Source organism: Plectropomus leopardus, chromosome 15, assembly GCF_008729295.1.
Source record: "Plectropomus leopardus isolate mb chromosome 15, YSFRI_Pleo_2.0, whole genome shotgun sequence".
Classification (NCBI taxonomy): Eukaryota; Metazoa; Chordata; class Actinopteri; order Perciformes; family Serranidae; genus Plectropomus; species Plectropomus leopardus.
The window spans coordinates 8044801-8058169 of record NC_056477.1 but is presented as its reverse complement, the minus strand read 5'-3'; the positions used below and the strand labels follow the sequence as shown (position 1 = coordinate 8058169).

Genomic DNA, 13369 nt, shown 5'->3' with positions numbered 1-13369 from the left:
CTTGAAATAGTTTGTAGAGACGTGTCATAATATACAAAGTGGGAATAAAGGCCAAAAAAGCCCAAAAAATGTATTATTTCGCATGTGAAAAAAAATGGCAAGAAAGGCAATAGTATAGTATGTCAAAAAAAGTCAAATTTTGACCGCTCCCAAAAATGGCTAAAAATGACTTAAAATAGCTTGTAGAGAAGTGTCACAATATACAAAGTGGGAATAAAGGCCAAAAAAGCCCAAAAAATGTATTATTTCGCATGTCGAAAAAAAAGGCAAAAAAGGCAATAGTATAGTATGTCGAAAAAAGTCAAATTTTGACCGCTCCCAAAAATGGCTAAAAATGACTTAAAATAGCTTGTGGAGACGTGTCATAATATACAAAGTGGGAATAATGGTCAAAAAAGCCCCAAAAATGTATTATTTCGCCTGTCGAAAAAAAAGGCAAAAAAGGCAATAGTATAGTATGTCAAAAAAAGTCAAATTTTGACCGCTCCCAAAAATGGCTAAAAATGACTTAAAATAGCTTGTAGAGAAGTGTCATAATATACAAAGTGGGAATAAAGGCCAAAAAAGCCCAAAAAATGTATTATTTCGCATGCCGAAAAAAAAGGCAAAAAAGGCAATAGTATAGTATGTCGAAAAAAGTCAAATTTTGACCGCTCCCAAAAATGGCTAAAAATGACTTAAAATAGTTTGTAGAGACGTGTCATAATATACAAAGTGGGAATAAAGGCCAAAGAAGGCCAAAAAATGTATTATTTCGCATGTCAAAAAAAAAGGCAAAAAAGGCAATACTATAGTATGTCAAAAAAAGTCAAATTTTGACCGCTCCCAAAAATGGCTGACAATGATTTAAAATACCTTGTAGAGATGCGTCATAGTATACAAAGTGGGAATAAAGGCCAAAAAAGCCCAAAAAATGTATTATTTCGCATGTCGAAAAAATGGCAAAAAAGGCAATAGTATAGTATGTCGAAAAAAGTCAAATTTTGAACTCTCCCAAAAATGGCTGAAAATGACCTACAGTAGCTTGTAGAGATGCATCATAGTATAAGATGTGGAAATAAAGTTCGAAAAACACCAAAAAAAAATTTATTTCGCATGTCCAAAAAATGGCAAAAAAGGCAATAGTATAGTATGTCGAAAAAAGTCAAATTTCGACTGCTCCCAAAAATGGCTGAAAATGACTTAAAATAGCTTGTAGAGACGTGTCATAATATACAAAGTGGGAATAAAGGCCAAAAAAGCCCAAAAAATGTATTATTTCGCATGTCGAAAAAAATGGCAAAAAAGGCAATAGTATAGTATGTCGAAAAAAGTCAAATTTTGACCGCTCCCAAAAATGGCTGAAAATGATTTAAAATACCTTGTAGAGATGCATCATGGTATACAAAGTGGGAATAAAGGCCAAAAAAAGCCCCAAAAAATTATTATTTCGCATGTCAAAAAAAGGCAAAAAAGGCAATAGTATAGTATGTCGAAAAAAGTCAAATTTTGACCGCTCCCAAAAATGGCTAAAAATGACTTAAAATAGCTTGTAGAGACGTGTCATAATATACAAAGTAGGAATATAGGCCAAAAAAGGCAAAATAAACCTATTTTTTCGCATGTCGAAAAAAAAAGGCAAAAAAGGCAATAGTGTAGTATCTTGACAAAAGTCCAATTTTGACCGCTCCCAAAACTGACTGAAAACAACTTGTAATGGCTCATAGAGGTGCGTTTTTTTGTCGAAAAAATGGCAGAATCATTTATTTTCACGTCAAGAAAAATAAAATAACGATACAGATTAAATTGCAATACAATATCAGAAACATGTGAAGGGACAGCCGAAATAAGCTACCTAAAGCTTTTGGGAGGGGTCCACAGCAATGACATGCAACATCAACAACAAAATAAAAACAGAGCAAGCAGAGATGAAAGGCCCCGTGCATTGCCACATATGTCGGCGTACCAGCACGCTCCAGCTGAAGTGGCCATTTATTTCTGTGAAAGTCGGATAATGCACGCAGAGAGTTTGGACTCTGGAGTGAGACATTTCAGATTATGTAGTGCTTTCAGAGCCCACTAGATGGCACTAAAGGGCACATGAATTCCATGTCATCTACATTTCATGTAGCGTATATTCATTGATTAATTAACATGAAAACCAAAAAAATATTTGGAATGCTGAGTTTGAACCTTATTCAGGGCAGGTACGCTTTACAGGCTGCTTCCCAGAGAAGAGTCTTAAGTGCAACTTAAAATACATTTGAAATGTCTGAAGGTTTCGCTTAGTTGGTAAAAGGGTTGTGTCCAAACGAGAGCGCGAGAGAACGTTGAAAAGAAGTGCCACGAGGTTTACGGCTCAGGGGGTTTGATGGCTGGTTGGGTGTCTCTGAGGTTGTGAATTCAATCCTTATTCAACAAGTCTGACTTTTAATGATTGTTGTCAAAATGTAAAAGGTAAAGGTTATTAATAACTGAAGTGTGGTTTAAGGGTTAAAGACGGCTGGTTGGAGTTTCCTAGGTTGGAAGTACAAAATCCAGGGCTCAACTTTGACACATAATGCCAGAATTAGCGAAAACTATGCATTTACAAGACAAGTAGGCAATTGGGTCAAAAACAAACAAACAAACAAAATGCATACATTTGAATATTAAAACTTGTCAGTGCTCTCTTGTGGACAGAGTATGTTGTTACATCACAGATTCTAAATTAGTAATTCTATTAATAATCCAGTGGTGTGACCTGACTCCCTGCAGCTCTCCATCACCTGCACTAGTCTATAATAGTAATGAGGGTGTAGAGAACAGCATAACTTCTTCTACACCTGCCAACAGCCCGCCACCATTCCCACTTAGAGAATGCGTGAATTAAAAGTAAGGCAGTTAGGCTGGGGCACCAGGCCCCCAAAAAAGTAAATCTGCCCTGAAGCAATGGAGAGCAGTTTGTTTTAAAAGTGTAAATGCGAAGTGAAGAATTTAAGTTTTCCACCGATGTCAGATTTGCCCCTTTAAAACATCCAGACGCTCCGCAGTGAACGTGGTTACATCATCAATTCCTGCGCATTGATTGGCCAGAGAAACCACGTTGTTCCGTCCTCTGAGCCAATCAGCGAGGGCTCTGAAGGCTTTGTCCCACCTCCTGTGTCCCGATTGGATGACGCTTCCAGCGTCCATGTTTTTCCCGGAAATTTGAACACACGGAGGAAAAACGAGACGCAGCACGAGTGTTTGTTTACAGGAAAACATACCCAAAAAACAGCATATTAGCAAAACAGAGCTCAGCAAAAAGCGAGACCAAGATGTGAAGATGACGGTGAACAGCTGAAGAGACGCTGCAGCTGATCCTCGTCACAAACAGCTGATGCAGCAGCAGGAGGAGGACAGGCAGGACACAGACCAGTTTGGAGACATTAGCTGATGTTTGGTGAGTGACTTAATTTTTACGGTGTACTTAAAGTGAATCTCTTTGAACGACTGTCGGGTGAATTAAAAGAGCGCCACACTGACGACGCCTGCTGCTCAGCCCGGATATATTTGTTCACCAAAGTGACTGATGTGTTTTGTATTTTATAGGAAACTGCGGCGTCTCCAAAACTGAGCGAAACGACAGGCGCTGTGAGCGGCTGCAAGGGTAAGATTTAAAGAAAACAGCTGCATGCTCTGTGCTGAATGGGATCAGTATGTGTATCGACCAACATATCTATGCAGTATTAACAGCACAGCGCAGTACTGATTGTACTTTTGTGTTTTCAGCTGTCTGGAAGAAAAGCTGTTTGGAGAGGGGATCGTTTTGGGAACACACGCACCGTTTTGGGCCACCTGAGACAGACCGGCACCGACTGCAAACGACCCCGAAGCAACAAAGAGACATTTCAAGCATCTCATGAAATAAAAAAACAATAATAAATAAAAGCTTCATATTTTCAGTATTTTCCTGGCAAATGTGTCTTTTTCTCAATGAACTGATATTGTGACAATTGTCTTCAGTAACTGAATAATAATATTAATAATAATAAATAATAATATATTAACATTATATTATTATTATATGAATAATTATATATATATATAGAGATAGAGAGAGATAGATATAAACATCATTAGAAATTAGATAATAATAATATAATACGTATAATAATAATATATACTATTATGTTAATATTAATGGGAGGGGCAAACCACCAGTGACCAATGAGAGAGGGATATTCTGTCCAATCACAGGTGATTTTCAGCTCGCCCCGCCCCCCCTGCCCCCCATATGTGGGCATTTTTGGTCCATAGTCGGACTTTTCCTGCTCTGGTCGAAAAGTTGACAGATATATGAGTTAGGCCGATAATCAACAACGCTCAAAACAGGTCAAAATCAGTATCGGCAGCGACGTCTGTCTAAAATTGACAGATATATGAGTTGGCCGATAATTAATTAAGTTATTGGCAGGGAAAATTCAGTATATTTAAATCAGGAGAAAAGGAGACAATTGTGTCATAAACAAACAAAATATCATACACTTAAATATTATTATTAATTATTAATAATTTAATATTATTAATTAATATTAAAACGTCAGTACTCTTTCATGAATAATAATTATTACTATTATTTCTATGAAATTAATTAAATAATATTAAAACGTCAGTACTCTTTCATGATTAATAATAATTATTAAATTATTATTGCTATTAAATTATTATTATTAATATTACTATTATTATTATTACTACAATTACTAATAATTATCACATCACAGTTTCAAAATTACATTTGACTTTACTTTGTCATTTCTTTACTGATATTCCTTGATTTCAACAGATGCATTTGCTGATACTAACTATCATTGTCTGCCTTCACTCAGTGTCCTGCGGTACAACTTCACTTTTTGTAACTTGACTAACCTTCTCAACTTCCTGTCTCTTGACTGTCCTTCCTGTCTCACAATCCAACTGCCTGTAACTTGACTGACTTTCCTGTGTCTTAAACTTTTCAAAAGTCAACTGTGTTCACCGGGATTTGATCCTGTGACCACTGGGTTACTAGTCACCTGCAATCCCCACTGAGCCAAATCTGCAGACAGTATAAATAATTTCGACGTTCCTCCTGATCTCGGTTTCAGCAGTGAAATTCATTGACAGTTCAACTGATATATGACTCAGGCCAATAATCAACTCAGTTACTGGCAGGGAAAATTCAGTATATGAAAATTCAGGAGACAAGGAGACAATTGTGTCATAAACAAACAACTGTTTGTTAACTTACCTGTTTCTGGGCAACTTCACCTGATTTATTAGCCAAAATGATATATCACTTAACTTTACATGCCTTAATTTATTCTGCAATATCACAATCAGTATCTATACTGTAAGAATCTCCAAACAAATGATATTTTAAATAAAATAAAATAAAATATCAGCTGCTATATATGTCCACTCTGCTAATATAAGGGTAATATGGTGTTGGAAGAGAGAGACAATTTTGTGTTTTTAAACTGTTAAAAATGTCCATTGCAAATTACTAATATTGGTAAATTAGACAGATATATCAACTAACTTTATTGATGCCATGTAAGTCAAATTTCAACTGCCCAAGGTTAGACTTGAAGCAGCAACCTCATGGACACTAATCTCTTGCTCTACCCACTGAGCCAAACCTCTAGATAGCTGGCATGCTGTCGACGTTCCCTTTATCCCAGTATCAGCACTAAGGCTTTTGAAAACTGACTGACAAATGAGTCAGCCGATAATCAACTAAGTGCTTGGCAAGGAACAGATCATCGACGATTTATATCAGAAGAGAAGACAGATATGTCAGCCTACACTTTATTCATGCCATGAAAGTCAAATGTTACATGCCACAGGTGGGATTTGAACTCACGACCTCTGATACACTGACCACTTGATTTAGCAACTGAGCCAAATCTCCAGACACACTTCAAACTGTCGACCTTTCATTTAGCTCAGTATCAGCAGTAAGGCCTGTCGAAAACTTGACTGATATATGACTCAGACTGATAATCAACTTAGTTCTTGACAGGGAAAATTCAGTATTCAGTATATGAAAATTCTGGAGACAACAAGACAATTGTGTGTTTTTTTAACAGTTATAAATTGCAAAGTAGGTCATTGATGACTTATATCAGAAGAGCAGAAAGATATATCAGCCATTATTTTATTTATGTCATGAAAGTTAAAAAATCACCTGTCCCAGGTAAGACTTGAATCCCCAGCCTCAGAGATACTAATCACCAGCTTTACCCACTGCGCCAAACCTCCAGACAGTTCAACTCAACTAATATATGAGTCAGGCCGATAATCAACTAAGATTTTGGCAGGAAAAATTCAGGAGGCGATGAGACAATTGTGTGTTGTTTAAATGTTTTAAATGTTCATCGCAACTTAACTTGTAACTTGACTAACCTTTCTGTCTCTCAATCCACCACCCCAATGGTGTTCTCTTGAAGCTTTGTCAACAGCCGCACAGTACAAGTCTTGGTCGTGGTGAGTGTTGTGAGGTCATCCATGTGTGCTCTGACAGGTGGCAGCTTCAGGACAGATCTCATGTGCTGTCCTTCAACACCCAGCAAGATGCTCTAATGATCATCTCCTTGGCCATGGTAAAGGCAAGTGGAAAGATGGTGCATCCAGTCATAATGCCTACTTCGAGGTATTGCTTTACAGTGGTTTACTCTGCTGTTGACAAGCGTAGTTGCACATCCCACAGGTAGGCTTTGACAAGACTTGTGAGGGCCGCTGGGACCCTGAGGAAGTCGAAAGCAGTCCAGAGGAGGTTGTGAGGGACTGAGCCAAAGACATTGGCAAGGTCCAGGAACACCACATGAAGGTCTGTACCCTCCTTTTTGGAAACCTTGATCTGACGCCAGATGGTAATAGCATGTTCCAGGTAGCCGGAGAAGCCTGAGATGCCCGCTTTCTGGAATGATGTGTCAATCAGTCGGTTTCTTTGCAGGTATCTCACCAGCCTGTGGGCTCCCATACTAAAGAAGTTTTTTTCCCCCTCAACATTCAGGAGAGTGATCTGGCAAAATGGGCCGACTTCTGATGAGTCCTTTTCCTTTAGGATAAGGATTTCTCTGGCTCTTCACCAGGATGTCCTGCTTTTGCCATACCATCTTCCTGAGCCTCCAGAGGTATCGTAGGACATCTGGTGCAATATTGTAAAGTTTGTATGGCACTAATTTGGGACCTGGGGCTGATGAGGCTATGCTCTGTGCATCATTTTCACCACTTCAGACCATCTGGGTATGCTGATGTGTAGTTGGTGTGTCAGATGATCAGTTGGTGGGATGTCAGGTGGCAGGGTGACCTCTTCATGGTGTCAGTTGTCTTTACAGGACTTTTCCAGATGTTTTTTAAGGTCTGCCTTTGACACAGAGAGACTTCCACACTTCTCCTTTGTGATCCAAAAAAGCATAGCAAGGTTAAAGTACAGCATGTTGTCTAACAGAGCAAGTCATAGAATAGCACATCATTCAACATAGCATAAAATGTCATATCATATTGGTGCCAAAGCAGACTGAAAGATTGCAATGCTTTTTAATTTTTTTAAATGGCAAGAAGCAAATCTCTTGAAGGAGGTGAGCCATCGTTCATTTAATTAGCTGCACTTGTGCTCTATCTGCTTTACTGAATAAAGGTTAATTGTACCTCTGAATTCAGTTGAAATCACGTGAATACTCAGGCTCAGAATGTGGGATTTATTAGCATAAATATGTTTGTACATTCTCACCATCCTCATTATTATTATAAATTGCGCAGGGGACAGATACTAACACCCAACAGTTATAACACAATACTGAACATTTCAACAACTTATACAAAAAAAGAGACAAAGGAGGAAAACATCATCGTAGAGGTAAGAGGGGCGGAGGAAGAATCTTTATTCCTCATTATTCTTCTGGATTTTGGCTGCTCTCTCTTTCAACTTTTCTGCATAAAAGTTAAAGGACTCCTGGAAAGAGAGAGAAAGAAAGACGATTTAGTATCAAACATGTACAAAACAAACACTCACCTGCGAAATACTGAGGCTGTAAGGTGTGTTTGTGTGTGTTAATATCTTGCTCCTCTTTCCAAAAGTAAGCAGCAGTGGAGCCCTCCTGGGTACGTCAAAACAGTCTCCACTCTCCAGCCAGGTTTGTCTTGTTTCATCTTTAAATCCCCACTAATACACAAGTAAGGGATTTGTAGCACACTCCCCAAACACACACTCTCTGCCTCTGTTCCTGGCTAATTAATCAGTGTTTTGATCCAGACAAAGTGTTGTGGTGGGTGTTTTTTTATGGAGGGGAGAAGGTGAGAGCTTTTCTGCAGATTACGCAGGCCTCTTACATTGTAAGTTTGATTATTAATGTCTTAATTACTGCTGATAAAAACTGTAGCTGTTCGCTATAGAAGGAGGGAGAGAGTGAAATCCTGGCAGAAAGTTAAAACACCTTAATGAAGGTGAGTTCACCCACATCATCTCCCTGGATTTGGTTTTATTTGTTCAGGTTTTGAGATATCAGTCTGAAATTTTAGCTTCTCCAAACATATTTTGGGGCTGAATTGGAAAATTAAAAAAAAAAACACTAAAAAAATCCTATTCAGAAACAATGTTTTTGATATTTCACAAATCTCACTGTTAACACTAGAGCTATTTTCTTGGAACAAATCTGTATGTTTTTGCTGTTGTGGTGCTGCACCCTGTATATTGACAGAGAGCAGGGAGAACAAGGAGAGGTGGGTTTCTACTTCAAATGTGTTTTTAGAAACTTCTTAACATCCCGACTGTTCACCTTCCCCTCTCCTTGCAACTCCTGCGACTCTACTCTGCTTATAAAACCCAGCAATCACTTAACTATCCTGACATCTGGTGAATAATGCAGCAGCTCCTCTGCCTTCATCCCTCTTTCTCCTTCTATCTTTGCACTGCAGGTGAATGACTGGAAGGTAAGAGGTGGGCTCTGTTCTGCACCTGCCTCGAGGGGACAGCGCATTAAAGTGCTAGTGCTGAGAGAGCTTCTGTGTGTGTGTGTGTGTGTGTATGTGTGTGTAAGAGTGTGAGAGTCCTTTGCCAAAAATAGGGCTACATCAAGTTACAAAACGTGCAATGTGCTGAAATGCTCAAAAACACTCAGAGCCAGAAACGGAGCGTGGCTATTGCAGTGACACCATCTCGCTTACACCATATATGGACTCTGACACACACACACACACACACACACACACACACACAAAAACACACTCTCACACACACACACACACACAGGAGGCAAGCTGTAGGCCTGTGTACATAGTACATATTGAACCACCCTGAGCACGCTGACCTCTCTGTCACATATCTGTTGCGCGCGCGCACACACACACAATGTAAAGCATTAGGATGCCAACTGCCAGCATTGGTTTAGGTGTTGCGATGTGTGTGTGTTTGTGTGTTTCTATTTGTAAACAGATCTGTTCATAATATGCTGTACATGTCTGCATGTTTGTATCAGTGTGGAAAGGTGTGAGTGCATGTGAATGTGTCTAAAACTTAAAATTTCTCCACAAAAGCAAATTGAAATTATGAACAGATTCTGTTTAACATCCTAAAACGCAGGATGCAATCACATTTGTAGCTTATTGATTGTGTAGATCATCTCCTTCATGTATAAACCTGTGTGTTTGTGTGTGTATGAGCGACTCACGGGGGGCTCGGGGAAGGGTGCCTGCTCTCCTAGGCTGCTGTAAAGGTGAAACAGTCGTTTGAGTGACAGCTCGTCTAGGTCCATCCCCTCGTTCTTCATCTGCTCATACAGAGCCTTCGCTGCCGGTAGGTCCTTATCCAGAACTGCCAGACGAGAGGGGGAGACAGGGAACGTCAGCAATGAGACAAAACTTAACTCATCAAATTCTTCTTCTTCTTATCTGAATGACAATTATTTAAAAAAAGTGTATTTGAATTATACATAGTATAATCATATATAGCTTAAATTGAAAAGCGTTTAAAAAAGGTGCACTACATTTTAAAAAAGTCAATAAAATTCAGTAAATAGAAGATAGAGAAAAAAGAGAGAAAAAACAATGTCTATTAAAACACATATGAAGACTAAGCCTCTGGTCAGGAAACTTTATCACTCTTTTCATTTTCAGAAATAATACATCTAAAAATAATACATCTAAAATAAGTTATTTTCTGGATACTGTCTCCATCCTCAGATAGGCAAACCTGAAATGATTTAAAGTATGTTCTGTACCTAAAACAAGCAGCTGCATGTATCAAAGAGACAAAAGTGGAAAGTAAGGTCACTGGGGTTGAAAAACGAAAAGAACAAGGGAAAAGAAAACCCCTCAAAGAGAAAAAAAAAAAGATGGAGCGGAGAACAGAGGCGAGCAGTGCATCGCTAATTGTGTCCCCTATGGCTGCCCTGACCAGCCGGCTAGCTGATGCTAATTAAATAGTCATGTCTGCTCATCTCTGGTGTGACAAGGTACGAGGGAGGGGAGACGGGAGGGTGAGAAGGTGAAAGGAAGGGGAGGACATGAGGAGAGTTAGGAGGTAAAATAAAGGAGGGGAGGACAAAAAAGAGGAAAAGAAAAGAACAGGAGTGAAAAGGTGGAGAGTGCGAGAAGAAAAAAGTGTGGGGAGGAAAAAAGGATGAGTGGTGGACTGTGTTGCGATTAGCACGCTAGGCTAGCCAGGACAGCTAACTCATTAGAGGATGTGTTCTTCTAACCCCTGAATGTCTTGAAGGCACACGCACACGCACACCTTGATGCGATGCATTGTTAATGTGTCCGCAAATGTTGATTTCGACGCAGGCTTTGTGTTAGTGTATAAATGTGTGTGTGTGTGTGTGTGTGTGTGTGTGTGTTGTAACATGACACCTCATCATGTACGGGTACAGCACCTCCTTCTCAGTGAAGTCTGGAATAAGGCTCAGCAGGACCTTGATCTTGCCCAGCTGTGTAGACAAATATTAATTTTCATACAAGAAAATATCAGCAGGATTCCCACACATTTTCATGGATAAAATTTCACTTTTTTCCCATTATTTTTGAAAGACCCATAATACTTTTTTTCTTTTTTACTTTTCACATTTGCACGGCATTTTGTAAAGAGCTTCAAGAGCTTCAAATTCTATTTAAACATAATTTTAGCTAGCTGGCATAGACAGAGGGAGAGAAGTAACGCAGGGAGAAAATGAAGAAACGTTTGTGATGGTGAACAAAACATCACATATTGGTGTTATGTTACATTTCGAAATAAGATCATCTTATTTCATATGTGCTTAGACCCCCTTCAACCAAACACCCTCTCTCTCTATTTATCAAACCACAAGTGACACAAGAATGAGGTCCAGTTTTGTTGCAGTCCAATCACATTACAATATGCCCAGGGCATCCTGTAGCTCACCTGGCAGAGCAGGTGCCCTGTGTGCTGCTATGTCGTTGAAAAAACAAAACAAACAAACCCCCCCCCAAAAAAAGTGCACAAAGTTTATCTTAGGTTTTTAGCCCAGTGATGCCGAAGTAAAACTGCCTATCCCTGCTTTAACTTAATCTGCACAATTTTATCATTACTAACAGGTATCATGAAAAAGGTGCACAAACTATTCTTAAAAAATATAGATCCTAAAGAAAAGAAGTGTTGTTTTACCTGTCCAGGATGCTGAGACTTCGCAGCCAAGTAGGAAGTCAGCACCTCCTTATTTTCAGCCACAGCGTTACAGCGCTACAGCAAGACAAGAGGGACAAAAGAAACACGTGAGTGATAACATGAGGGGAGGTCAAGACTCTTCAACTTGTGCTCTTTCACCCGTACGTACAGTATATAAAACACACGTGCACTCCACCACACCCACGCATTCATATTAACACCCGCGCGCCTACACTCAGGTTAAAAGGTTAATTATGGATTTAATAACTACTTGTTTCTTTATGAATTTAAATGCACGGCACTGTTCACATCAGAAAGCATAATTATACTCACTTAGTCACACTGTAGGCCATATTTAGTGCTCAGTGGAAATATAAATACAGCCTGAGATGTTCATTGCCTGAATAGCTGTGAAACTTTAATCAATTACTGGAAGATGGAAAGTCAAAGAGATGAAAGATGACAAAGGTTTTAAAGACAAACCTGAGAACAGGTAATTGTTCAATATTCATTTTGCAACTAAAAATCATACATTATATAAAAAGGATCTGTTGCAGCTGTTTTTTAAAGACAAGAATATGCACTATGTAGGGCAATAAAAGTTAAAAAAATAAATAAATGCCAACATTTTTGGTATTTATCTACAGCAATACAGTGTTACTCACTGACCTATGTGTACACCGATATGATACATCTTTCATTGAAGGGTTCCTACAGTTTGAGGCAAGTCTGATTAAAGACTTTTGAAGACTTTTCGATGCAACTTTGAATGAAATTTAAGACCAACTTTACGATAACCAAAAATTGAAGGGAAACAACAATAACCAACATCAGTTACTCAGTTAGGGCCAATGCCCAAATGTTTATTGTGATGTAAATCATGACTATTTGTATATACTATATAAGCAAATTATTTTTTTCCCTACCTAATTGCTGAGACCAAGTCTCTCTTGTAGTGTACTTAACATTACTGTGCCAGTTCTTTTTGTGATGGCAGATGCACGCATGAAATATAATGCATAATGTACACATTCACTAGGCGAAAAGAGTAAAATTTCTTCAAATTACATTTCTGTGTTACTTTTATGAAACATTTTCAAATAAACTAACAGTTTTGGATGATTCTCTCCCTGAGACAATCCTGACAATACTTATGAGGACAAGTTAGACCTATTTTGACTGAATAAAGTTCCATAAATGAAGTCATCTTACAGGTTGGTCATATCAGCAGATATATTCAAATTGGACTGATGCTAATATTTCATTTTAAGCCTTTATCAGTTGGTACTGATGATGTAATGATAGTATCCTTCACCCCTAACTGTAATGGCTATTTTTAGGGTAAAACTTGATCAGATTCTTTTGATCAGATGCTTTTTTTTTTTTTTTTTTTTAAAAAGAACAATTTCAGTGCACTCGACCTTAATAATTCGATATACATTCGAACATGACAAGATTTTAGAAATTATGGAGAAAGTCTGACAAGCAGAAGACTTGTGTTGCTGCGTTTAACCTGTGCATGACTGCTGCTGATGAAGACATGCACGCATACATATGATATAATGTGCTGTGTGTATTTAAAGTGTGTGTGTGTGTGTGTGTGCAGGAGATGCATTAACGCTGAGCGGGTATGTTCTCCTGGCTGAGCAGCAATGGGGTCCGATTACCAGCCAGTCATAAACTAACGTGTTTCCCTCCGTCTGCACCTCGTACAGAATTAAAGGCCTGTAAGGCTTTTAACAAGCACACTGACACACACAC

The 13369-nt window shown here is 38.7% G+C and overlaps 1 protein-coding gene across 1 annotated transcript in view; it reads right to left on the bottom strand.

Moving 5' to 3' along the window:
- Positions 1 to 7668: 7668 nt before the first annotated feature.
- The window catches only part of lrpprc (leucine-rich pentatricopeptide repeat containing), a 74236-nt gene continuing 68535 nt past the window's right edge, over positions 7669 to 13369 (bottom strand). The window contains 4 exon segments of the mRNA XM_042501937.1: positions 7669 to 7942; positions 9657 to 9799; positions 10829 to 10913; positions 11609 to 11683. Of these exon segments, the coding sequence (XP_042357871.1) occupies positions 7871 to 7942; positions 9657 to 9799; positions 10829 to 10913; positions 11609 to 11683 (375 nt within the window). The 3' untranslated portion in view covers positions 7669 to 7870.